This window comes from Grus americana, chromosome 3, assembly GCF_028858705.1.
Source record: "Grus americana isolate bGruAme1 chromosome 3, bGruAme1.mat, whole genome shotgun sequence".
Classification (NCBI taxonomy): Eukaryota; Metazoa; Chordata; class Aves; order Gruiformes; family Gruidae; genus Grus; species Grus americana.
Window position 1 is genome coordinate 116,437,074 of NC_072854.1, and position 27,380 is coordinate 116,464,453.

At 48.1% G+C, this 27,380-nt stretch overlaps 1 protein-coding gene across 7 annotated transcripts in view; it reads left to right on the plus strand.

Moving 5' to 3' along the window:
- MEIS1 (Meis homeobox 1) overlaps window positions 1-15,056 on the plus strand; it is a 211,796-nt gene extending 196,740 nt beyond the window's left edge. For 4 of the 7 annotated variants that reach the window (XM_054820298.1, XM_054820299.1, XM_054820295.1 and 1 more), the window contains 3 exons: window positions 9,202-9,264; window positions 10,539-10,624; window positions 13,486-15,056. In XM_054820298.1, the coding sequence (XP_054676273.1) occupies window positions 9,202-9,264; window positions 10,539-10,624; window positions 13,486-13,769 (433 nt within the window). In that variant the 3' untranslated portion in view covers window positions 13,770-15,056. Of the gene's footprint in view, window positions 1-9,201; window positions 9,265-10,534; window positions 10,625-10,895; window positions 10,992-13,485 lie in introns of all 7 variants that reach the window. The other 3 variants (XM_054820300.1, XM_054820301.1, XM_054820296.1) reach the window with 3 other exon arrangements.
- The last annotated feature ends 12,324 nt before the right edge of the window (window positions 15,057-27,380 follow it).

Below are 27,380 nucleotides of genomic sequence, written 5' to 3' on the forward strand. Positions count from 1 at the left end.
AGACCTGATCTCCACCTATTTTGTGTCAACAGTTGGTGAGGTTGGTGTGGAGCGATTAACCGTTGCGAACTGAAACACCAATGCGTGGAGAAAGGTGCCCTCAGAGACCCTCTCTCGCACTTACATCAGGCGCTAGCTCCGGGCTGCACCTGCATAAAACAAACCGCGTGGTTAAAAAGTCAGCCTGAAATATTAAAAAACGGGACAAATTTTGCCTCCTTCTTGGCTAAAACAGTTTTCTCTTCTCAAAAAATGAAACACAGCCAGAGGCGCAGGGCGAGGACGTGCTTTCGAGGGCGTGTGTTTTGCCCTGCTTGCCCTGTAATGATTTCGGTGTAAATGATGTGTGGCTGGCTATAGCAGCATTAGTGCTAACGAGGCTTCTGCCTTTTATTTTACTTATGAAAAAGAAAAGAAACAGCAGCAGATGCTGCTGAAAAAATATTACTTCCGCAGTTCTTCAACGAAATCTAGGTCATGTAACAGTTTCATGGGTTATTATTTTTTTCCCTGCCCAGGCACTGTAGTCCTTGTGGCTTTTTTGGCTAATGATAAAGTGCAATAACTATCGCTCCTTTTTAATTAAGATTTATCCCAGAGATGTCCGACCTCTCACCTGGTTTATAAAGGTGGTTTATACCATCTGGGGGGCTGATCCCTAAGCTTTCTATGTCCCGTGGTCTCACAAATTCTTTTTATCTTTGACATTCCTCTGACCTCCCATGTGTGTTTTGTTTGCATTGTTTTCTGAGGATGTCTCTTCTCCTGCCCTGAATAAAATGCTGTCAGGAGTAGGATTATAAGCAAAATGAATTACTTCACTTAATGGGAAATTATGTTTAGATAAAGTAGATTACAAAGTAGGTTATTAGTAGTGGTTAGAAAACAATGTTTTGAAGTAGGATGTCTTGGGGGGAAGTTCATCCAGAAGTATGGGGTTGTTTTTCAGGTTGGCTGTGACTCAGAGTTGTATCTCTTGTGGTTTTTGGGGAAAAAAAAAAAAAAGGAAAAAAAATTTTCAAACCAGTTTTACAGATCCCCACATCACACAAAATACACCAACGTGCTCGTGTTTGTTGTCTCGGTAGCGGTGTGGAGGATGCAACCACAGGAATCACAGCTTCCCTCCTCCACCCCGAGCCGATGTCTTGGCGTATAGACCAGAGTGATGTCAAAGAGTATTTCATGTACGAATCACAGGTCCCATATAAGGGTTCATTATGTTTTCTCTTTGGGGGCTCCAGGGGTGTTTCCCCCAAGGATACTTGTCAGGGCTTTGGGTTTGGCCACCCTGGGTTTGCTTCGCCTCGTCCTGCAGGCCGGAGGAGCTGGTGGGGGGTTTCTGCGTACGGAGACTTACTCCTTAAGTGGCCTTCTGTAGACAAGGAGGGTGAGGAGATCCGTCCAGGAGCACAGACAGAGCATTTCTTAAACCAGCAGCCAGATGTGGGAGCAGCATCTCTGCTTTTGCTTGGGCTGGAGGACCGGGCACAGCTTCCAGCTCCCATGCCATATCCATTATAGGTAGGAGCGAACAGGGAAAAACTGTTTGGACAAGGCTCCCAACCTGATGTATGGAAAAAGCCTTGGACCTCAAAGGAGGAGCCCCTGTGTTTAGAACACTTGTGTGGCAGGAGAAAGCTTGGAGATCGTGCAGGCACCTCTCAGAAACACTACATTCCCTTAAATAAGAGGTTATGCTGAATCGACAGAGGACAAGGAAGTTGCTGGAAGAGAGAGGAGTGTTTTCAGTGTAGTATCCAGTATTTTGCTATCAGTTCTCACCCATTCCCAGTGTAATCCCTGCCATCAAGCAAGACTCAGGTTGTTGGTTTGAAATTATCTGCCAAAGACAAGCCACTTATGGAATCCAGACGTGCTCTCCTGAAGGTTCAGATGGAAAAGCTGAGGTTCAGAATCCCCTCAGAGCTGGGAGAAAACCCCAAGCTGGGAGATGTGCATCACAGTCTGGGCTGCTCTCAAAGCTTGCAGAGACCCCGTGCACCCTCTGCCACAAGCATTTGGGAGCTCCTGGGGTTTGTGGCACCGTCTGCACCTTGAAGCGCATACCTCTCTATCCCAGCAAAGACAGTGCACTATATGGTGCTGAGATGAATCGCTCTCCAAATCCACAGTGGAACAGCACCCAGGCAGCATCAGTCCTTGGGCAGGGGGAGCATTTTTGTGGGAGGCAAGATTTTGGCTGGTAGCGTGATGTGTACGCAACTGCAGTGCTGTATGGGGTCCAGTGCTGTCCCAGGCAGGAGTTAGAGCAGCCTTAGTGCTGCTCTACTAGATGAATCCTTGCCATATTCCTTCAAGGCTAATTGTGGCACACGGAGATCAGCAGAGTACAGCTGCGCTGGGATTTGGGAGCAGGGAAGAGACAGGAGGTCAGCTCCGCTGGCGCTTTGCCATGTAAAGATTTCCCCTTACATCATCTGGCTGCCGAGGGCGAGTTTACATCTGCTTTGCACCCCGAGGGAGTTGCGGTGTCAGGGAATGAGGTTGCTGCGAGCCCTCCCCGGCGCAGCCGAGACACACAGCACGGCCTCTGCTCTGGCTCCTTGGCATCAGTGGGGAGACTCCGGACCCAGATTTTCACCAGAAACTTTCCATGTCGGCCGAGCTTTTTAGAGGACTGAGTGGGATTTGTGGATGGGAGGGGAGGAGGAGGAGAGCGTACCAGAAAGGCCAACAGCAGCTCGCCTGTGAGATGGGAGGGCACTGGAGACGGGCAGAGCAGGGAGCATCTCCAGGGAGCCCTTCTCTGGGCACATTGGCTCTTCACTCCTCTCTAGCGAGTCCCTCCCTTGTTTTTCATTCAGAACTAGCTAAATAAATACAAATAGGCTTTAGCTCCATCCTGCTGGGGAACAAGGAAAATTTTGCGAGACGGGAAGAGTGTTTCCTGCCCAGCTTACTTCTAGAAAGACCCATCAAGCAGCCACCAGCCATGAGCCCTGTGCAGAGATGGGGCTGGAGGAGTGTTTGGGCCAAGGGAAGAGCAGAGCCAGGCGTTTGTGGGTCTTACCTTGATGGGAAGCCATCAGCTGTCCCTTCTGCACCACGAGCACGAGCCACCGCCGGGCTCGCTGCCACCTCGAGTAACGTGGTGTCCCATAGGGCTGGTGGCAAGGTGCTCCCCCAAACCCGATCTGTTTATTCGGAGGCAGGATGCATCCCATGGTGATTTGAGAAGAAAGCAAGCATGGTATGGAGCAGGAGGGGAAGCAGGGCTTAAGGGCTTGGGAGGAGAGCAAGGACAGGAGATGGCCAAAGGTAGAGCTGGTGTGTGTTGGGCTAGCCGAATGTAGGGCAGAGCCGGCTCTCTTACAAGGAGCACATACCTGCTCCCATCTCTGTGCTTTCTATTTTTGCACTCGATATGCTCGCTACATTAGCAGAATCGGCTTGCGAGAGATTCAATAGCACTCTCCCGCTTTAGAGCAACGTTTTTGAATGCACAACATGAATCCATCGGTGGGGTCACATAGTAATGCTTGAAGTCAGAAGCTATTTTTAAAACTAAATTGCAGAACCACACATGGCTTTCATTAGTGCTTTACATCAAATTTGTCAGCTAATTAGTGGTTTTTCATCACTAGTTTTTGCATAGTATTTTATTTGTTCGCTCTTCAATATTGTCTTGCGACACCCCCAGCCCTATATACAGTCCCTGGTGCTGCCAGCAGAAGAGGGAGGGAGAGGAGAGCTTTCAGGAGACCTTCCTGGTTCTCCTGATGGATGGGCCCGCTGTGTTTGGAGTATATTCCAATATTACATGTCTGGAGTGGGCGGTTAGCAACCCGTGTACTCTCTTCCCTCCCTACCTCCATTTAGTGTTGTAAATGATGTATTGCAGTCCTGAACCGTCTTCGGTTCGGAGGAGGAGGAGAAACCAAGAAAAGTTGCCAAACATGACTTCATACGGTTTGACTTTAAATTGAACAAAGTTTCTCAAGTGTCTTGGGTTTTTTTTTTTCTTTACAAATAAAGGGAGTACAGAGAGCATGGATTGCTAATGACTGGTAGTTATGGGTCATTAAGCTCACTAACTGACTTCAGGATCAGAACTTTCTAATAACGGCAGTAAGTGCTCTTTTAACATCTATTTCTCATTTTAGGGATGGGGAGATGTGATTACCATTCAAAAGTCTGCCGTTATTTTTTCTGTTCATAATTACAGAAGGAGCTTGCTATTTTTAAGGCTGTTTTTAAAATATTTGAAAGTATTCGGTGAAATAATTTCTGGGGGTTTTTTTTCTTTTCTTTAACTGACTCCTTTAAAAAGCTCTGGAAAACAAATACACAGGAAAAAATGAAAATATGTTAAAATAAGGAATAAAGCAGTTACTGAAGTGTAATAAACCCGGTTTATAGCACACTTTCCATTTAAATTGTTTTTATCAGAGATAAACCTGTTAAGCGTTGAGGAATTAAGTGCTGAATAGAGAAGGTTGTTTCGCTGCTGTATAAATGAAGGATCCCAGTATGCAGAAAGGAGTATGGCTGGTTTTACAAGTGAATTATTTGCCAGTGTGAAGGGCTCTGGTTACTTGGGCATCTGTTATAAAAACGATGATTTGTTTGTTGTCAAGGGGGATACTGTTTTTTCAGGGCAAGAGACATTTTAGCAGTGCGGTTTGTAGGTACTGTGCGCTTTCTCATCGTCCTTACGCCTGTTTTGCTAGAAGGAGCTCAAGGAGAAAATGAGGCAGAGAGATTTTCGGGAATTTCTTGGCACTGCTAGTGATACACAGACTTCTGGCGTGCGGCACTTTGGGACAATGTTGAGAAGGAGCAGCCTGCAACTCCAAGTATCAAAAGTTAGTAACGGTGTGAAACTCTCCTCATATGGGAGGGCTGCAGGGAGAGAAAAATTCAATATACCGCTAAGTCTCAGCATCGCCTTTCAGACAGCTGGTCCTGGAAAATTTCATTCAAAGACTGCAAATTGGAAGTCCCCACAATCGCTCTGTCGATTCTTGAGCAAAGGTGACTTTGGAAATTCGTGACAGCGGAGGAAGGTCTTGTTTTATTCACTCAACAGAAGTGAAATACAAGGGGAAGGGAGAAAGACCAGATCTGTGCAGAAAATGTCACTCGGGCTGTAACCTGAGCCTTAGCAAACTGTGCCTTTTGGAGGGTTTGGTGACCCTCCGAAAATCCTTGCTCTCTGGCTGCTATTATTGTAGCCAATTTCCAACTAAAATAAGTCTTTTGTCATCACCAGCCATGCCGCCCCTCGCTGAGAAGAAACAAAACTTGTGCGTGGCAGCGAGGGCGGCCAAGCTGAAGGTCAGAGTGCAGAGGCAGATTGCTGCGTCCCCGGGGCCGGGGCTGGATCTCACCCGTGGGACCGGGGACGCACCAACCGGGGAGACTGCCAGTGACCTCTGGAGACAGACCCTGGGCGAGAAGCCTAAGAGAAAACATCCTACTAAAATGCAAATTGGATGAAGGAGGGTTTCCTGCTTCTCTTAAGGGTTTTGCAGGTGGAATAGCTGGGTTTTTCTTGCTTTTTGGGACACAGCGGAAAGCACAATCTCATGTATCCATAAGGGCAAGGAAAAGTTAACTTGAAAAAATAATAAATACTTTAAACTGCTATGTTTGCCCAACTGTTCAAATGTTTCCTCCATGCCAGATCCTTCCCTTGCAAGTTTAAAAAAAAAAGAAAAAAAAAAAAGCAACCCAAAGCATTGTTTTGCAGAGTTCTCAGGTCTCCTTGGATGGGGAGATGGGTACAACTTGTACACTGAGGGATCTCATGCTGTTTGTGCTGCTATTGGTTCTGCTTTTTTGGGGGAAAAATCCAAACCAAAAAACCCCTTCCACATCGGAGCAAAGGTACCAATGGATAGAGCACTGGCATGGGGAAAAAATATGCAAGTCTTGGAGCCTGTGCAGGTCTTTACTCACATGAGTAAGGTTATGTGGCTGTCTTAATGATTAACTTAAGTTTTATGCTGAGTCGTATTTTGAGAATGCTCCATTTGAGTTGCACTTAATACACAAATATCTTTTTAAGGTCTTGATTCCTCTGAACTTTTAAAGATTAAGTGATTTAGGGTTTCTTTCTCTTAAGATAGGTGAATGTGAACATATGGGAAGAGGGGAGCGAGATTTTTCCTATTAGCTTTTCTGTTCCATCATTTTTGCTGGTGTTATGTCAGCCTGGCACTTTGGAAATTCAAAGAGTGATCAAAAGATCTTGGCCCTTCTATCACAGAAAAAAAACCAGAGAGTTTGAAGAAATTATCCCCATGCCTGTATATTTCTCCAGCAACAGCTAATTTGCAATTTTGCTTGCAAAGATTTCTCAGATGTGATTTATAAATATAACAGTACTGCATTATGCTCTCTCAAGGCAAGCCACATTAATAGTTTTAATCTGATGGGTTCTTACAAATTCCAGGTTTGGGATGCAGGAAGAAACTTGAAAGTGAATACTTTCTTCTTCTTTTTTTTTTTTTTTAATGCATAGTGGTTTGGAGTCTACTATAATGCAAAGTAAAGCGTTCTTTTACAAAGGCAGGGAGGATGGGACAGAAGGTTAAAGGGCATCCTGGAAACAAACAGCTGGACCAGTTTATTTAAACAGATACAAGGATGGGGAGCTGACCTCCGTTTGACTTCTAGTGGGAGGAGCGAGAATGTCATTTTATTACTTTGCCCAGAAGGAAAATGTTCTTGTGTCTGAATTTCCCCTGAAGACATCCAAACACTGCGCTGTTTGGCAGAATTGCTACTTATAGAAAATACTCATACGAATGCGTAGGAAGAAGATAACTGTTAAGTACCTGTGTGTAAAATATTCTTAAAGCAGATATCCCAAGTGATAGCGTGGGGCAAACAGGTGAGAATGTGTTTTACTGTAGGTACGTCTTGTGGATAATTATTGGTAAATTCTAGCTATATAGTGTATTATTCTAGCTATATAGTTTATTATTATGAGACACCCCCCCTTCGTTTGTAGTTTGGAGGAGAAGGAAGAGAAGGTTGTGAAGTTGGGGTGTGTGTGCTTAATGTTGCTCAGGGTTTCTTTGGGGTAAAAGCTTTTGGCAAATGAAAGTTTTGGTGATCAGCCTATCTCATGGCTACCAAAAACCTGCCACGGTAACAGAGCCTGGCAGTCAGGCAGGAGGATGGAGTAAACACAGCAAGAGCCTGCCAGGCTTGCAGAAAGAAATGGCTGGGGCACTGGGGTTTTGTGTTGTTGTTTTACTTAGGAGAGTTACTGTGAAAATTGCTTTCTGCAAATGCAGATTACAGATATTAAACAATTTTCTAATTGGTCATGGAGCTAAGGCAGCTAATGGGGGAAAAAAAGCAGATTTTTTTTAATTGCTTATTTCACATGATGTTTGTGCTACACCTGTGCTTATAATGAGAAAGGAGAATTAGTCTAACCTTCTGCTCACATGATTCTAATTTCCATGGTTTGTACAAGATAATGATAAACTGATTTGCAACACCGTTTGCTGGAGTTGAGAGTTGTTTTTTTTACTGGAAATGTGTGCAAAAATTGATCCAATACTGTTGCTGGCAAAACATGACCTAGTTCAGGTGTAAGATTTCCAGATCGGTACCCAGAATTGGTACCTTTGAGCCCATTTTGTCAAGACAGGTTTGATGACTGTTGTTTGACTCAACATCTTGATTAATTTTTGTGAGAGTTTGGGTAATGAGAGTCAGTCGAGGATGGGAGATAGGAGGAGACCGAAATCGCTCTGCTGGTCTTTGATGAGGGCAAAACCAAACAGCATGGGATGCTGGTTTGTGATTCTTCTCCCCGCCGGTGTAAGGGAATGGATGCGCAGAGCTGATTCCCGCGGGAAGGTCCTGGTGGCTTTGTCTCTGCGGTAGGAGAGCTCCTGCTAAGCCACCCCAAGCAAAGGCAATGAAAACAAGCACCAAGTAGCCCTTTGTAGATTTTCCCATTGCGTTTTGCAAGTGTGGTGTGGTTTTACTCATGCTCACGCTTCTTCCTTCACTAGTAAATATTGTGGCATACACATTTTTATTATTCGTTTTCTCTCTCGTAAAGAGCGTAAAGTCTGGTTATGAGGCTTTGCTGTGATTAAATCTCGATGGAGATGTTTTCCAAATGGTTTTTAACTAAGCTCTCTGATGAGCAAAACCACAAGAGAAGTTCTTCTGAGGCTCTTCAGACAGGTTCCCAGCCATGGTTTCGAGCCTCCTGATTTTAGTGCCACGAGGACTGCCCGCAGAGGAGACCGGGGCACATGTGATCCCTCTTCTTCTTCTGTTTCGCTCCAAATTATTTTGAATATTCCTTTTCCAAATAAGCATAGCAAGACTAACTGAGGCGAAGAGCTACAAAAATGCATGGAGTACAGTTGCAGATGGCTATTTTTAAAAACGACTATACCTTCTTTTTTTTTTTTTTTTTATTTCCAAAGATCTGCTTTTCATTGTTAGGGGGGAATTTTCAGTAGTCCAGTAATTACAGTTTAACAAGATGTTTGCTGTAAATGGTCAGGCCTAGCTGGAGAAAACAGGATTATAAATTCAATTACTGTAAAGCTATGACCTCGCCTTGACCCCTCAGACTTTGCATAAAGAGAGAGGGGGGGAAAAAGCCCACCAAGAAATGGCTAGGAGGAATGCACGGCTCTGAAGTCCCCAGCAGTGTGACTTAGCGGTGATAAAACTCCAGACGTTCCCTCATTTGATGGGGTTCTGCCATCACAGTTCATTATCTTAATAGTGGGCATTAAAAGGGAATTAGGTTTGCAAGAGGTAGGGGCAGGTTTTGATAAAAAAAAAATGGAAAAAAGAATTCGGAGGACATAAGGCAGAAATGGCACTAATGAGGGGGAGGCAGCAGATGCCCTCACGAGCATCTTGCTGGCTTCACCCGTGGGTTTTTTTTTTTGTGCCCCTTTCTGAATTGAGAAGAGCGTTGCTGGTATTGTTTCCTGAAAACTCAGCTAATTCCCCCATGAAAAGATGAAATGGAAGTGTCCGACTGTGGTAAAAAGCAGGCAAACATAAATCAGCTCGGAAACCCCAAGCTCGTACTCTCAAAGGTCATCGGGGTTAGAGGTTTTGCAGTATTTGCATCCGCGCTCAGCTCGACGGAGAGCGCCGCGGCAGGGTGAGAGGGCTTGGGGATGGGTGGAAGTCGTCCCTTCCATAACCGTTTGCTTTCCTCTTTTTTTTTTGTTGCAGGTTTATTAATGCTAGAAGAAGAATAGTTCAGCCCATGATAGACCAGTCCAATCGAGCAGGCAAGTCCCCAATAGTAACTGTATTCAAGTCACGCAGGCGAAAACCATCCTCAAGCCATTCACCGGGAGGTCCATTACCTGGTAAATAAATGAGAAATGAATGCTGGGAGTGATTGACAATTAAAATACAACCAGCTTTGTTTCATTACAACCCTAATCATTTTAACATGATTAAAATATTTGGGAGAAAAAAAGACATTGAAAATTCAAAAAAAAAAAAACAAACCTCAAATGATCCGCTTCGTGACCGGACTTTCCGTACATGTTCGGAATTAAAGTTATTTTCTTTTTTTTTTAGTAGTAGTTTGAGTTTTCCTTCCCAGCTCTTTCTGCTCCTGTGACCACTCCCTGGTGCATGGCTTGGTGTGGAATTGCTGTAAACTTTATTACCTGTCAAAAGGGCAAAGGGGTCAGAATCGCTTGTGGGACTCAGTAAAGTTCAAAGACATTCAATGAGGTAGAGCTTTATGTGCTTTAATAACCCAAGGCAGCTTACTTCTGAAGCCGGCTTTTAATGTACAGTTAAAACCTCGAGTTCAGGTAGTGGTACTTGTATAGGGTCCTTTTGTCTGTTGTCTCTTCTTTTTAGTAGCTGTCTTTTGGGATTGCTGAGTGTTTGGGTTTTACTTCGGGGGGATTTATTTTTATATATTTTTTTTAAATCTTAAGTTTTATCATGTTGGTTCTGTCTGGGGTTTTGGCTCACAGCTCTGTGTGGGTATTTACTATCGAGGAATATAGCCCATTACTCTCAGTTGGTTTTGTTTTCCAAGTCTCGCTGCCAAACTATCCAAATCCGTCATTGTGCAAGATGCCTTTGGGCCACGCTTCCTCTTCAAGTACATTCGATTATTTTGTCATTAGAGGTAAATATCTGGCACGGACGTGTTCAGGTCCTGCTCTTAGAAAGGCACACGGGCGTAATTTAACACACTGCGATTTCAGTGTGACTATTCCAGCCATAAAATCCGGCTCCCATACAGGTCTTTGCATTGACGTCAGCAGCGGCAGCAGCTGGAGCCGAGGCTCCTCGTGTCTTGAGATTTCGGATCGCTAACTTCATTTCCAAACTCGCAGTAGGAAATTAAGCCAAAACTAAGCAAGCTTGTTAGCCCAGCCGCTAAATTTGAACAGGAGACTTTTTTCCTCTTTTTAGCGCCGGCATCGATAGCCGTCTCACGCAGTCTGTGGGTGGGGGGGGTTGTGTCTTGACGCCATGAGAAGGGGTGACCCTTTTGGCAATCACTAAAAAGCAACGTTCTGTGCTTTTCCAGTAAGTCAAGGAACACCCTATAACCCCGACGGGCAGCCGATGGGAGGTTTCGTGATGGATGGCCAGCAGCACATGGGCATCCGAGCGCCAGGTAAGCCCCGGGGGAGTGTCCCCCACCCATGGGTGACCTTGGTCGTGCCACCGCAGGTAACCGCACCTCCGCCCTCCGCCGTCGTCTCAGCTGCCTGCCTTGCCTCGCCTGTCTTCTGCCTGCCTTCAACACCGCCGAGGGAAACCAGGCATCTTCTCACTCGAGTGGTCCTGGACCCCCTGCCGTGCTGTGTTTTGGAAAGGGGCTTTTGGCACTATCTGTTGACTTTGCTCATTCTCTGGCATCTTCTTGGATTTTTATCTCCCTCTAGGACCTATGAGTGGAATGGGCATGAATATGGGCATGGAGGGGCAGTGGCACTACATGTAACCTTCACCTAGGTAACCAATGGCAAAGCCAGGGGGAAGTAAGTACAAACGGGGTCTTTGTTCTCACTTTGTCCTAGGGATATTTGTCTCCTTGCATTTCCCTATGTTCTCCCTGCCCATAGCCTCATGCTTGTTCCTTCCTTTCCATCCATCCATCCTACGCCTGGGCTCCTTCGGGTTTCTGTCCCTCTGGTTCAGCGCAAGCTTTCCAAGCTCCCAAACCCCCCGTGCGCGCGCGCGCCGTACATTGACGCCGCCGTACATTGACGCCGCCATACATTGATGCTATTATCCATCCCCGAGCACATGACAAAACAAGAAGCAGCCGGGGAGGTGGGGGAGCCCGTCGTCTTGGCAACAGACTGATTTGCAAAATGTAAGCGGTCTGCAGCAGCGCAGGGAGAGGAAAGAGCATGTCCCCAAAGTGTCATAAATCTGTCTAACCGCAGTTGATGCATGAGTTACATTTCTCCTGCTAACCTGCAAGACACCAAAAAAGCCAAACAGAGACTTCTCATAGGTAAAAAAAAAGTAAAAATAAATGGCGGCTTCACTTAGTTGCGTTTTGGAAAGCGATGGGCGAAACTTTGATTTTTTTTTTTTTTCAAGTTTATTTCTCTTTGTCTGTCCGTCATAATGGGATTACGTGTGGCAAAGGAAAAAGAGAGAATACAAAATAGAGGTGTGCGCAGCAGGCTATGGAGCTTAGCCCAGGCTAATTGACTATATCCAAATTAAGTATGCCATCACTTGCAGTGTGACAAATGGATTTGACTTATTCAGTATACAAAAATAGAGATCATTAATGCAATCTTCAGTGGCAGGCCTTGTGAAGAAAGCCTAGAAAAACTGTCCCAGTTTTTTTTTTTTTCCCCTCTTGTCTTTTTATAGGGGAAAATACATTATACAAAATTTTGTTGTTTTGGTTTTTTAAAAAAAAAAAGAGTAAAGCGGTTTGAAACACCGAGGCACTGGTACCACGTTTAAATGGAGCCTGATTCTGTTCCTCTCGCTCTCTTTCTGGAGTTAAAAGCAGTTACTTCGGCATCCTTGTTGTGCCCCAGCCTATATTAACATAGGGCTTGAAGTTACCCAGGCCAAGAGTATTTCATAGTCATCTTCTCTGGGCGCGAGTCAAAACTAAGTTTTAACAATTAGCTGTGAAAACATTCCTCGGAGCTTGGGAATGCAACAGCCTTATTACCTCATCATGGAAATTTCTAGCTTAGTTAATTTAAATATTGTTTCTTAGTTTCTGGGTCAATTAAATTTAAATGATGTATTTTATGCTTCATGACCAATTAAATTAATAGGTTATTACAAAAAATATTATCATCTTTTTTGATTAAAGAGCTGTGAGTACAGTATATTTTATAAGCAATTTTCATTAGTTCAAAACTGTTCCTTTAGGCTAGATTAAGCAGCTATTCATTGCTAGAGCCTTGAGACCTGATTCCAAGGTGTTCGGAGCATTCACAGCGCGCTCTTACTTAGAACTAAAGCCAATTGAACCTACTTAGCAATAGCGTATGCCTTTCACCCTTGATGATTATGGAGCTTATAGCTCTCCGAAACAATACACCTGTCAGTTCCCATCAGCTACAGCAATCCAAGCAGAAGGCAGAGGCCCACGGAAAGCAGGAGGTTTTATTGTTTTAGGTCCGATTTTTTTCTTATTGTTCTCCCAAACCCACTGAAAGGTTGACTGAGTTGCGCGTCTGATTTTTTCGGACAGAAGTGAGCAAGGGGAAAGAATTAATTGATAACTGTTATTGATTACATATATATTTTTAATGTGTTTAAAAATACAGGTTTGATTTAACAATTGTCCTTAGTAATGCTATCAATTTCGGCTTCATACGAGGCCTTTGTTCAGCGATGTATGTGCTTGCTGTATAGGGTCTGTTTGAATGGCACAAATACTTGGGACAGATTCCAAGTGATCGGGCTTGAGAGCTAAATAAATAACTGTTGATAAACCTTGACACCGACTTAACCCATCTCTCCTCCCAAGCCCCTCATTAACTAGCGTGGATTCCCCGCCTTGTATTCCCAGCACGCTTTTACAAGTGGGGAGACGAAGGCGGGTAGTTGGAGCAAGGCCACGGGGGATGGAGCCCATCTGAGAGCCCTCGCAGGGCTTCCCCAGCTTGGTGCCACCACCCCATGTGACGTTAGTCGTCATCAGGCTGACTCTGCCTCCAGCGTGCTTCCAGATGGGAAGCATCTCTCTCGCATACGTTTCCAACCATAAAAGCAGAAAGTGGTTTTACCTGCCAAAACTCTGCATTTAGAGGGGGGGGAGGAGAATGTTCTTGGGGGGTTTTTTGACCTGGGAATCATTCCCGTTGCCATGGTTGTGAGTCCATCCATAGGCTTGGATCCCACAGAGGCAACTGGACTCGCGTGCCCGTGATGCTGCGTCCCGCCTTTGGCTCGAGCCCAGCCTTCCCGTGCCCAAGTGGAGGAGCTTCACGGCCCGATGTCAGTAGCCGGTCCCTACCACTCACCGCCGCCTCTTTCTCTCTGCAGGGCTGCAAAGTATGCCAGGGGATTATGTGTCTCGGGGTAGTCCAATGGGTATGAATATGGGACAGCCAAGCTATACCCCACCCCAGATGCCCCCCCATCCCGCTCAGCTGCGTCATGGCCCCCCCATGCATACCTACATTCCTGGACACCCTCACCACCCAGCGATGATGATGCATGGAGGACCACCCCACCCTGGAATGCCCATGTCAGCATCAAGCCCCACAATGCTTCATACCGGCGAGCCGGCAGTGAGCGGACAAGTGATGGACATTCATGCTCAGTAGCTTAAGGGAAATACGCGTTGTCTGCAGCGACGGTAGATTTCAAACATTGTCTTTCTGCAATGACTATGGAGTTCTTGGCGTCAACTTTGGACCAAGGGACGTTCCGATTCTTCACAGGGACCCTGAAAAGCAGGAAAACACCAACCGAAGTCAACTTCTGGGGACATACTAAATACCTATATAAGACATTAAGAGAACAAAGAGTGAAATATTGTAAAATGCTATTATACTGTTATCCATATTACGTTGTTTCTTATAGATTTTTTAAAAAAAATGTGAAATTTTTCCACACTATGTGTGTTGTTTCCATAGCTCTTCACTTCCTCCAGAAGCCTCCTTACATTAAAAAAAAAGAAGCCTTACACTTATCCTGCAAATGACAGAAAGGGCTTATTTGCAGGATTTTTAGAGCATTAAAATAACTATGTCAGGCAGAAGAATCTTTCTTCTATCCTAGGATTTCAGCCATGCACACTCTCTCTCTCTCTCTCCTCTCTCCTCTCTCCGTCTGTCTTTCTTCCCTTTCTCTCCCTTTCTCCCCGTTCTCTCTCCCTCTCTCTCTTTCTAGCCTGGGGCGTGAATTTGCATGTCTAATTCATTTACTCACCATATTTGAATTGGCCTGAACAGATGTAAATCGGGAAGGATGGGAAAAACTGCAGTCATCAACAATGATTAATCAGCTGTTGCAGGCAGTGTCTTAAGGAGACTGGTAGGAGGAAGCATGGAAACGGAAAGGCAGTGTATTTGAAGCCTAATTGTCACATCAGAGCATCCTTGTCCCCATGCAGCAACCACCACCTTGTACATCACTTCCTGTTTTATGCAGCTCAAAACATGGACTGAAGATTTATTTTTAATATGTTGACTTTCTTTCTGGGCAAAACATCGGTCATGTGTGCATTTTTTTTTTTTCCATAGTCCCATCATGGAGCATTTATGTATACATTGTAAATAAATTTTGTGCAAAAAGGACTGGAAAAATGATCTGTATTATTGCAATTTTTTGTAAAAGTAGCAGTTTGGTATGAGTTGGCATGCATACAGATTTACTAAGTGGGATAAGCTAATTATACTTTTGTTGTGGTTAAACAAATGCTTGTTGATAGCCTTTTTCTATCAAGAAACCAAGGAGCTAATTATTATTAATAATAATCATTGCACACTGAGTCTTAGAGTTTCTGATTGAAACAGTTTGGATTGTATAATAACTCAAAGCCCAGTTGTAGTAGTTTGAGTGCAGTAATGAAATCTGAATCTAAAATAAAAACAAATTATTTTTTGTCATGGTGACTCCACTGCTTGCAAAATTTGTTTCCTGCCCCCCCTCAGTATTTGTAGCCATTCTATCCCAAATTGGGAGCCAAGCAGCTATAAAATTGAGCTAGCTCCGGAGATGTACCTATCACTTGCTATTTAAATATTGGCTTCATATTTAAAGAATGTGAGAATAATGCTATGCTGCATAAAGAAACTTTCTCGGAACTTGCACTGTAAATTGTCAGGATGGGAACTGTTGCCTGTTAATAAATGTAATATCGTAGGGCATTTTTGGACAGAAATTTGTAAATAGTAGTACCCCCCCACACCACCAAATTACAATTCTAATACGCAGTTTAAATTATTTCAGCCACTGACATACTACATTTCTCTCTGGAACTGAACATATTAAGGAAGGAGGAAAATAAAACTTGGAAAACATTGCTCGAGCAATGCAAATTTGTAAGTAAGTGACGTGCTGGTGCGAGGAGCTGCTGGACCTCTGCGAGCGGAGGCTGGTGCAGGCCGTCCTCTCCTCATTAACCAATTTCCTCGCACAGCTGTACTTTCTGCACCGCAGCCAGTGAGTTAAACAGCACCAAACAGCCTGGGTAGGCTGCGATACCTTCTCATTTTCTTTAAATAAAATCGCAGCTATATATAAAAAAAATAGAGTCTCCCGGGGGTAGGAAAAATACACAAATATTTTAATTAAGGCAAAAGCGTGCAACAGCCCCCTCACACCCCTCCCAGCCGGCCGGCACCCCCCGGCGGGCCCGTGTCCTGGGGATGCTGCGGGGGCAGCGGCCCGGCGGGCGCTCACCGGCCGCCCCCGCCCGCGTCGCCCCCGGGGGTCCCCCTGGGGGATTCCCCCCCTCGGCAGCGGCCGGGACTGGGAGGGGGCGGGCAGGGCTGGGCAGGAGTGCAGGCAGGGCTAAGACAGGGTGCAGGCAGGGGTGCAGGCAGGGCTGGGCAAGATGCGGGCTGGGCAGGGCTGGGGCAGGCAGCACGGACCTTTCTAATTTAAGCAAGGCACCAAAGTGGGGTTCTCTCCCCCCCCCCCCCCCAGCTTGGATCTCCTCCCCTTCCTTTTTTTTTTTGGTAACTCTGAGAGGGTTTTTCCCCCTTTTTTTCCTTTTTTTTTTTTTTTTTTTAAAAGGCCGCTGTGCCGCCGATGAGGCTGCACATCCCGGCTCTCTCTTTGTGAGCCCGGAATAATGACACTTTTCTGCCAAAACGTGAATGAACGGAGCTCGCTTTTTGCTTTTTGGATTTTTTTGTTGTTGTTGCTGTGTTGTTTTTTTTTTCCCCCCTAATGTTTCTTGAAAGACAAAAACAAACCGCCCTCTTGCATGCGAGGGCACACGCGTCCCTTCCTCCTCCTCCTCCTCCTCCTCGCAGCCGCAGAGAACTGGGGCACAGACCTTCCTCCATCGGGCCTTTTTTTTTTGGGGGGGGGGAGGAAGGGGGCAGATTTCAAATTAAACCCACTATTATATCCCAAGACATTTAATCAGCTGTAATTATAACACATTCAAAATGAAGAATATGCCTTGACAGTATTTTTATTGTTATTGTTCATCGCATGATGTTAGACAGCTTCAGAGGCACAGGAAAGAGAAGTAAACGGGTTACAAATAGGGAATTATCCCTCGTTTAGCATTAAAATTCATTTAGATAAAATTGCCACAAACATTTAAATGGGGAGATTAGTTCCCCCTCACGCCTTATTGCACTCTCTCAATGGCTCCGTTAAGAACATTTTACACGTTGGAAATTCCGCCTTTTCGGGCCGCTCGCTGTTTCCTAGCTACCCTCCTTTCACCGCACCGGGGGAGGCCGCCGGGGGGGCCCGGGGGGGGCCGCCCGGCTGCGCCTCACCGCCTCGCCCCGGCCCCGGGGGCTGCGCGTCCCGCCGGGGTGCGCGGAGCTGCGCGGAGCTGCGCGGGGGGCGGGCGGCGGAGTTTGGGAGCTAGGCGGCGGGGAGGGGGGGGGGGCGGCTCGCCGCCCCGCTGTCCTGCCGCTGCCCGCCGCGGAGGAGCAGGAGGAGGAGGAGGAAGAGGAGGAGGAGGAGAGGAGGAGGAGGAGGAAAGCCGGCTTCGACTGCCATCTCTTGGGGGCTCGGGAGAGTGCCGCGGGGGGGGGTGTGGGGGCTCCGCGGCCGTCCGCGCAGCGCCGGGGGCATTGCGCGCCGCCGGCCCAAAGTTTGTGCAGCCCCCGGAGAGGCTCGATTCTCCTCACGAACCTTTTTTTTTTTTTTTTTTGAGCAACTCCTATTTCCCGCGTCCCCTTTCCTTTTTGTGCCGCCCCCCCCCCCCCCCCCCCCACCGGGTGCAGCGTCTCGCAGAGCCGGGTGCGCGCAGTGCCGCGCAAAACGGGCGCAACGCCTTACTCGCCCCCACGCCCCCGGGGCGGAGGGGCGGACAGACCCGTCAGCGCGGTGTTTGCGCGCATCGCTACGCGGGGCCTGCCCTGCGCCTGGGGTGGGCACCTGCAGCCCATGAGGGATTTTTTTTGGGGGGGCAACAAATCCCCGCCAAGCTGAGCGGGGCGAACCGAGCCTCCCCGCCGGGCAGAGGGGCTCGCGTGGGGGATGCCTGCCCCGCCGGCCCGACCTTGCCTCCCGCAGCCACAGGTACTTTTGGGCTGAGAAGCGGCACTTTTCGGACACGAGGTGAATATTGCCACTCCCAGTCCTGTTGCGGGGAAAGTCCCCGCTGCCGGGGCCTCGCTCCGCGTGTCCTGAACCCGCGTGGAAAACTACGGGGTATCTACCCCCTCCCCTGACCTTGTTACGCTGCCCGGGGTGATAAATAAATAAATAAATAAATAAATATAAAAACAAAGCAACGTTTTCCGAGCGCCGGGATGAGGCGGCTGCCTCCGGCCGCGGGCAGGGGCGGGCGGTACGCGGCGCGGCGCGGAGGCGATCACGCGTGGGGCGGGGCGCTCCCGCTGCCGCCGAGGTGCCGCCTGGAGGTGGCTGCTCAACTCCGGGCCGGGCTGCTGCTTTGTGTGTGACAGCCAGCAAACCTTCCCCGTCCCTTTAATGCGTGTGGAAATAACTGCATGCCTGTGTGGCAGCTGCTTCTAAAGCCCCAACTAACTCTTTTGGAAGAGCAGGGGGAAAAGAGTGAAAGGCGAAAGAAAGACTGTTCATTTTTTTTCCTTTGGTGCCATTTTGGATGTCATCTGTTACCTTGGTGACTGTGCTCAGCCCCCAAAGCCCCTGGATTGTTAGGGAAAAAAAAAAAAAGCATGCTATTTCTGCACCGTCATTTATCACTGTCACCGCATAATGATTCCCCTCGCAGCTCCTTATTGATGTTTGTAATTGCATTATCTCATAAAGGGAGGGGGTGGCGGGCCGGGATGATCAATGGAGCCGCGCCGTGCATGCCGGGGTCAGGGGCTGCGGGAGGCGGCGGACCCCCCCCGGACACCACTCCCCCCCCCCGCCCCCGGTCCCCGCCTGGCAGACAACAAGTCCCGGGCACCGCCCGGAGCGCGGCCCCGGCAGCCGGCGTGCAGGGCAAGGGCATCTCCCGGGCGGGGCCGCCTTTCTGGGACACCCCAGTTTGGGGAGGGGGGGGTGGAGAGAAAAAAAAATAAAGCCCCACCGAGGGAAAAATTAAAGTGGGTTTAATATGATTTGGGTGGGAAAAAGCACTCGGTAAATTCTCTCTTCCCCCCCCCATCCCAAAGCGTTTGGCCGCATACCTGCCTGGAGGACGGAGGTGTGGAAAGGGGGGGGGGTCTGCGCTGGGGCTCCGCGGCCCCTCCGCGGGGGCCCCTTCCTTCCCCGGCAGCATCCCCGCTGCCCCGCGGAGCTCGACCGCGGGGGATGCGCGGGGCCCCGCGGCGCGGAGGCGCGGCCGCCCCGGGGAAAGGCCCGGCGGCGGGGAGCGCTGCTAGGGGACACGGTGGGAGCTCGGGGGGGGGGCAGGACGGGGACAGACCCCCTCGGTGGGGAGGAGGAGGGCGCAGAAACGCGGCTCATTTCCCGCATTTAGTTGTTTTTTTACCGGTTTCTTTTCACCGCGGCGAAGCGGCGCCGAGCGCTTTATAGAGAGGGCAGCGCTGCTGAAAACCCCCAAACCTGAGCAGCCAACGGGGTTTTCTTCCCCTCTCCCTTCTCTCTCCCCCTGCTCTACAAAGATTACCAACGAAGTAAAGATTAACTCCTTTCCCCCCCTCCTCGCCGTACAAAATGAACTCCATGTGCAGCGCCCAAAAGTTAAAAGAATTATTTCCCGTCTACTTTCCAAGAGGATGAGCTAGTGCACCCCCAAAGCCGGGACTTGGGGGACTCAAAGCCGAGCCTGTGTGAGCCAGGGCAGAAAGATGCTGAGTTTGCCACAGCCATCCCAGGCAGCCCCGGAGCCTCCCTTTAACGCGCAGCGCTAAAGCGAGGGGAGCCAGCAAATCCTCTCCAGCTCCTTCCCCGCATTGACCAGCTTTCCACCCAGGTTTCCCCCTCCTCAGCCTTCCCCTTGGAAATTTAGCAACGCTTTAGTTTGGAAGGAATACACTTACAGCCTAAGTGATACTGTTCTTTCCCCTATATAAATATATATTTTTATCTTTCTGTATTTTATCCAGGGTTGGCGCTACCGTTAGCCTTGTAAAGAAACGCCGGTTGTCTGCTTTTACATAAACATTCACGTTTCCAAATAAACTTTATAAGGATTTCAATTGGAAAGTGAAGCAGTCGGCAGTGCGAAGCAGTGGGGCGAAGCCATTGCACTTGAAATTTCAAATGTGAACTAATCCAACTTAGCTATTTTTTCCCCTTTTCTGGTCTGATAGTTTGCAATCTGGAGTTCCGTACTTTTTAAAAAAAATATTTAGTGCCATAGCCCACGGTTAAAATAGTGAAAAATTAGTCTCGTTTCAGAAATTATTTATTTATAGAACGAACATGATTAAAACATAAAAAACACACAAACTGCAGCTGCAACAAAAAAAACCCCACCGTGATTTACGATTATTAAATCTTTGATTGCCATGTTAATGTTTCTTTTTCTACCTTTCATTTGCATTTTAATCTATCGAATCTTTACAATTTTGCTGCCTCCTACTCGAATGATTGATTACACATCTGAAAGAGAAAAAAAATACTAAGCTTTCTAGGCGAGCTTCTATTTTTCCTCCCCCCCCCTTCCCTTTGCTGGTTAGCTTTCTGAAACCTTCCTCAACAATGTTAATGCAAGCAGGACAAATTAATTATGCTCTTTTAAATGTCAAAGGTATAAATAAAAATGCTCCCCCTCCCTTTTCCTCTCCTTTACCCCTCGCCCCAAATGGGAATATTTTTCCAAGCCGCTTGTTTTAAAAGCAAGAAGGAATCACCCTGGTAAAATACAATTAAAAGAAACATACGCGCAGGATCCTGACTGTAAATAAATATTATTGCGTGGACATTTACCTATGGAATGGGGGGGAGGGGGACACACACGGGACCCAGAGAGGCAGACAGAGGCAGGGAGCGGAGCTGAGGGCTCCCTGGCGCAGCGGTGATGCTCACCTTCCTCAGCTTTTTTGGGCAGTGTGTCCCCCACTTCCGCCCCCTCCCCCCCCCCCCAAAAAAAGGGAGGGTAGTCAGGAAGCAGCCCCAGAGCAGAGAGGGGCATCCCCCGTGGGATCCCTCTTCCCCCGCACCCCACGAACCAGAGAGGGGAGGTGGAAAGGCGGAGGGCGGTGTAGTAGCGGGGTGTATGGGGGTGATGCCCAAAAGGGATTGGGTCCCATCTGCCGGGGATGCGCCCCACGGGGTCGTGGGTGCTGAGGCGGGGATACCCATGGGGGGCCACCCACCTGGGGGCTGTCCACGGGGAAGACGCACCCGGGGCATACCCACGGGGGAACAGTAACCTGGGGGATGCCCATAAGGGGACACCCATCCAGGGGATATTCCCCTCGAGGGGATGCCCGCGGACGGACACCCACCCAGGGGATGCCCACGCGGGGCGGCCCCCCGGGGCTGCCCGCACAGAGCACAGTGGGGCTGAAGGCAGCCCGAGGGCAGGGCTGGCACCTGCGGGGGCCGAGGGACAGGTTTTTTTTTTGGGGGGGGGGGGGGAATCAGCGGGAAAAGGGGAAAGGAGTGGGCAGGGCGGGAGGGGGGGAGGCAGCGGCGCGGAGGCTCCGCACCTGCGGACGGGGAGCGAGCGTGCGGGCCGGCGGGCAGACAGGGAAGATTTAGAGGTGAAGAGCTGGCAGATTGTTAAGAAAGTAATAGTAAGGTGTCCTATATACTACAGTTTTATTGTGGGGTAGTAACAACCAGATTTATTTATTGCCGAGGCTATATAATAAAGATAATGACCGCAAACTCAAGATAAATGCTTACGCCCATAGCTGGTCAATTCTTTTTTATTTAAGAGAGTGATCCGGAGAGGTGAAAGTCATCTTCTCCCGACCACAAATATCAGTCTCGGTTTCCACCGGGTTATAAACATGACATGCAAATAAAGGAGCCGGTGCGGGGCGCGGAGGGTTTGGGGTCGGGGTGTGGGAGGGTGCCCCCTCCCTTTGCTTTCTCCCTCGCCGGAGCACCCGCAGAGGAGAGCACCGAGATGAAACAACGGGGAAAACAGCCGCCCCACGGGGTGTGTGGGGGATAAATGATAGACACACCACCACCCCCCCCCCTTCCCCCCAAGCCCTTGGGGGAAATGCCCCTTGCGAGGGGAAACGGCCAGGGGAGCGGCCCCGGGGTGCCCTCGCACCCGCTGCCGCCCCCTCGCCCCTGCCCAAGGCGATCGTGTGTCAGCCCCGCAATCAGCGCTTCTACTCCGGGGCGCTTGGATCCCTGCACGGCAGGGGAAAAAAAAAATACAAACCCAAACCAAAACAAAACAAACACCTGACAGTGAGCTGCGACGGGGGAGAGAAAGGAGAAAAAATAGAAAGAAGGGGGGAAAAAAAACAAAAAAGAGGGAGAATAGAGTAATACAATTTCGTGGTTTGCGCGCAGGGTAAAATTATAAGGTTGAAAAGTGCGAACAATCTTCCTCAATCTTTTACAGCATCAGCGCTGCTCTCAGCCTTAACCAGAATCCCTCTTTCCAGCCGAACGTGAGTTACAATTTCCCCATCCTTCAGCCTTCAGCCGCTCTCCCTCGCAGGACGGGCATCTCTCGGGCAGCTCCCGGCTCCGCCAGCCGCGGCCGAGCGCATCCCCCCCGCCCGCCCCCGCGCCTGGCGGCTGCGCGGCCCCTGCGCGGCCCCTGCGCGCCGCGCAAACAGCGGGCAACGCCGCGCCTTCTCCTCCCAGCATGGCAACTTGTCTGTCGCACTTCAAAGGGTGATAACCTAATTGTTTCCAGAGTTTAAAAGTAATTAAGCTATATTAAAGGAACTTAAATAAAACCGGTTTGCAGCGCACCGGCTCCCCTTCTCCTTCAGAGGGTAAAGAGGAGCCCCGTTTCTCGAAGGACTGCATTAAAAATCGTGCATTTATATAACGTACGCGAAAAATGTAAACAGATTTCGTTTTTGAAAGGGTATGGGTAAAGTGGTGGTAATTATGTATAATTAATGCTGAAGGGAAAATGAACACATAATAGGTTCCAAAGATTAAACCATCTGTAACTATCAGGGGAACTTTTAAAGTTTTTCTTTCTTTTTTTTTTTCTTTTTAGATACATCTATTTTCTTTCACTAAGGATTTTTAGATGTAAAAATTCAAGCTAATGTTTGCTTCTGTGAAGTATTCTGATTTGAGAAACAAATTCCTAAAAGGTTTCAGCAATTCTCAACCTACAACTTTGAAGATCATCCAATATAAAAACAAATTGAATGGTAATTTTAACCGTTATTAATGTTTGCGGCACTTAATTTAGGTAGGTGCTGGCTTTCCATTTTTGATTACACCATAAGGAAGTTATTTTACTAAGAAATGTTAAGATAAAGTATAGGCATTCCCACACATTCTTTATATTTTTTTCTGGCGCGTATTTATTATAGTCTACTCAATCTATTTCAGTTTCTAGGTAATGCATAATCACTGGAGCCAATTTTTTTTCCAGCAACATGTTTGCAAGGGTAGAACCAGACTGTGAAGATGTAGGTCCTGTCTGTACGTGACATTCAATGCAAGCAACTATACATTTAAATATATTTTTCCTGCTATCTCGGATCGAGTTCACAGAAGTAAACCTAGTTTATTTAACATTTGCAAAGTTAGGAATGGATCTAGCTTTAGCAATGCTAATAGATGTTGAGATGTTGTGTGAGCTGTAACTTCTGTCAGAGACCGTGCTTTTTTGATAACGGTAATTCTTGGGGTGTGAAGGCAAAGTTGTTAAACCTCATGTGTCAACAGACCAGTCGCCTGAACGGTGGTTTGCAGGACTGATGCCTAGAGAAAATAAATACATTTGCGTAGAAAGAACAATTACAGTTTAAACTGCTTTAACTCTTGGAGGTTTCAACTGCTTTAACTCTTGCATCCACTAGAGAGGTAAAAATGAATCTGCTCCTCTCAGTCCTAACTCCAGGTCTGGTTCTGCTGCGGTTCTGGCTGTCCAGGTTTGTGGGGGATGTTTTCTCCTCCAGGAGGGAACGATAGATACCTCCTGTGGGGAATTCACCAGCTGGCAGTTCAAGACAAGGTTTAGGTTGTAACTCCCACTCCCCAATTATTGTGTCTAGCTTGGAGAAACAAATTTTTAAGCAACAGGACTGCTTTTTGAAATCCGCTATGCTGCAGAGCTTTATATACAGCTTAACCCCTTCAAATTAATTCCCAGACTCTTTCTTTAATGCAGAGGCCAAGCAGCTGAGTTTCAGTTTGGCATTTCTGGCAAACCCAGGTGAAGATGCTGAAGACCCTGGAGTGATAAAGGGATTTGCTCTTCAGGGGCTAATCTAGCTTAACCCCTGGGGTAGCTTTTGTGCTGCTCCTCAGCCTACCTGGAGGAGGACGAGCTGATGGCAGATCCCAGCCCAGTGACTCACCCAATAACTTTTCCATCTTGCGCAGAGATCAAAGCGAGTGCTTGGGCAAATGTACATATGGGAAGGGGGTGGAGGAGAACAAGGCTCAGATGGGGATTGCAATCTCAGAAGCTTACTTTTTGGGGCTGAAAGAGGTTGTAAGGCCCAATGTGAATCAAATACTCATAGAAGCTATTGTGTCTTTTAGAGCTCTAAAAATCGGTTTGCTACTGAAATGCTCAGCTATCTGCTGATGATGGCACACGGGCAGCGTGCACAGGCAGGTGCAGTGATCCCTGGCATTGGCCAGCATCTAGCCAGGGTGGATTTAGCCGGCTCCTACTCGGTTCCTGATAACTCACACAACACGAGAAACATAAGCTTCAGCCAGAGGCTTTTTCCCAAGCCTGGGAAATCCCCTGCAAAGCGTTCTGTGTTCAAAAAAACCCCACCCCTTCCCCAGCCACTGGTGTCCTGGATGGAGATAAAGGACAGAACCCCCCACGGTTTGTCACTGTCTTTTACCAGAGTAAATTAACAGCATACTTCCCTTTCCAATGCCTTTTGATGTGCTAATCGTCACTCAGCCCCATGCAGCCACCTTACTCTTGCAGGGTACCTAATGTGTCCCAGCACGAGTTGAACCCAAAGTCAGTGGGATTTCAGCTTCCAAGGGCACTTTGAGGTGATGCAGGGCCAGGGGTGGATGACACCATGCCTCAGTTTCCCCAACTGACGGCAGATGCTCGGTGGCTTGCTTTCTTATCCCCTGACTCGTTGAGGTGAGTTGCTGCCCAGGGTTTGAGTTGCCAGAGCTAGCTGCTGGGAAAAGCAGGCCTGGTTTCTCCTAAAATGGTGCTCTCGCAGTCCCTGTGAGTGGGATTTCCACCTCCCTTCCCAGCTGCTTCCCATGGGGGTTTTTTTGGTGAAGCATGGCAATGAAGCTGGTCTGGTGGAGTTCCCACACGCCCTTGGGTCCCAGCGTGGGAGTGAGACTCAGCATTTATTTGCTGTGAGCCCTACCCAGACTACAGCAGAAACGGAAACCATCACCTAAATTCTCTTTTCTGGCTGGATTGCTGGTTTGTGGCTGTTGTTGGTTTGGTTTGGGTTTTCCCCTCTTATCTTAAAATCCCTTTGCCCATAGCAGAATTAACACCAGGCCTTGTTAATGAAGGGATCAGCAACATCTTCCCTGATGGCATTAAAACCTCCTACCTGGCAAATTAGTCCTCCCATTAACCTCCTTCTCCTCCTACAAAATGTTGTCTTTATTGGAACTTGTTAGTGGTTTGTTACTTGCGCTGATGCTCTTTGGCAGTAATTAGAGAGATGCTGAGGAGGCAGAGTCCAGGTTTGGACCCAGATTTAGCTTTCTGCTGAGTTTGAGGAGTTGCCTGTCCACTGAATTGGAGCTGAAAGTGAGTGAGTGCTTGTTGGGGGATTTTTGCCAAAATGTGACCAGCTCTTCTCCCAAATCAGTGTCCCTACCTGTACCAGAATGGTGTATGAGCCAAAATTGTAAGGTAAGGGGTCTGCTCCATTTAGGATCTGTCCTTGCACCTCTGTTGAACCTGGCAGCCATGGCTTGAGAGGTGTCTGATCTCTCCTTTGGTGCCACCATGCTCATCTAGTGGAAGGCACCATCCCACGGCAGCTGGAGGATGTACAGGATCTCTTCTCCTCAGCTGGCCCGTACCAAGCCACCAGCTCAGGTAGCTGCTACTGTTTGTCTTTAGCTCGGCTTTGGGATCATGGTCAGGGAGTCACCCAAATGTGCATTTCAGGCTTATGAGAGGAGAACCCCCTTTTCCTATCACTGCCATATATCTCCTACTTGATGCCTGCCCAGGGACAGAGCTATGGTGCTTTACCAAATCTCTCTGACAACAGAGCTGCGCGGCTGGTGCAGGCATCTGTTGGTACAGGAGCCACCAGGTGCTGAGCCTGCTGAGATGGAGGGTGTTCAGCAAGAAGCGTGTCGTTTACACCAGGAAAGAGTAGATAGCGATGGCTCATTTTGGAGCAGAGGGACGTCCCTCCAGACCCATGGAGGTGTTAGCTTGAGGCTCTGCAACATGCTATTTGCAGAGAGCCATTGTTTGAACAAGTTGCTGGACGTGGTGGGAACAGCCAAGGTGGAGATCTTTGTGCTGGGGAGGAAGAAGGAGCCCTTTTAACCTCCCTGTTCCCAAGCCCGGCAGGGACTGTCGTGCTGTGGCTCCCCTCCCAGCTTCCTGCCCCGGCCACAAGCCCCGGGGTCTGGGCTGGGAGGACATCTTATCTTGTTTATATAATGCAAGAGCTGGAGGGTCGGCTCTTTTCCTTGGCAAAACGTTCTCACGCTGGGGGCACACCTCCTCTGCAAGAGGCAGAGCGGTTACAGCGCAGGCTGGTCTTTTTTTTTTTTTTTTGGGGGGGGGGGGTGGGAGGGAGAAGAGAAAATTGGCACAGAATAAAACAGGGTCTTGCAACTCTTGGACGCTTGGCTATAACCGGGAAGCGTGGCTGTGTGTGCTGGGACAGCTCGACAGCACCCTGCAGCTGGGGACTCTGGCCTTCCCTTGGGAGAGGCACCCCAAGTTTCTGCCAGCACGAGGGCAATGAAGCAGCTGAGGACAGAGAGGGTGAGAAATGCCTGGGTTTTTTTATTTTTAGCAGGCCTTTCTCGGCATCCAAGCGAGGAGACATGTAGTCAGCCAAAGGACCTTCTGTATTAGAGGAGGGCAAGGTCCTTGGCCCTCGTCACCGGCCAAGCGATGCATCCGTTCACCTCTGACCAAAGAGGACTAGACACAATCCCATCAGCGCTAACGAACGTCTCCCTCAGAAAAGCCCTGGCCAGGCAGGCGAGACGGAGAAACGTGCCGTAAAACCACCTCCTCAGCGGCGCGGGCTGCAGCCTCGCGACGGACGTGACCCCAATCTGCTTCAAATGGACTTTTTATGGCCTTACATCACTGCAGCCTGCCCCACCTGCCTCCTTTCTCTCAGCCACGCTAGCCCCTAGGTAGGCAAATCATGAGGCTGATAATCAATGATTTTTAGTGCATTTCTTGATTAAAACCACTGTGGCTTCTGCTTTATAAAGTCCCAACTGCTCGCCTGATGCACAGTGTAAAAAAAAAAAAAAAAAATATATATATATATATATATGTATATTTTAGCCCATCTAATCATGGGAATTCTCATTATCCATCTGTACGTCCGCTCCATTTTGGAGGCCTCCAAAGCTCTTCGTGTCCGTGTCACCAAACCACGTTATCATCTGAGCAAGGGAAGTGGGAGCTTTCAGCACACAGGCGCTTAAGAGTTATTGCTTGAGGAGTTTGTCATTCTTTGCCAGCCTTTAGGATTAAATACCATTTAGTTGTTATAAATAGAAAAGCCCTTCAACGTTACTATTAA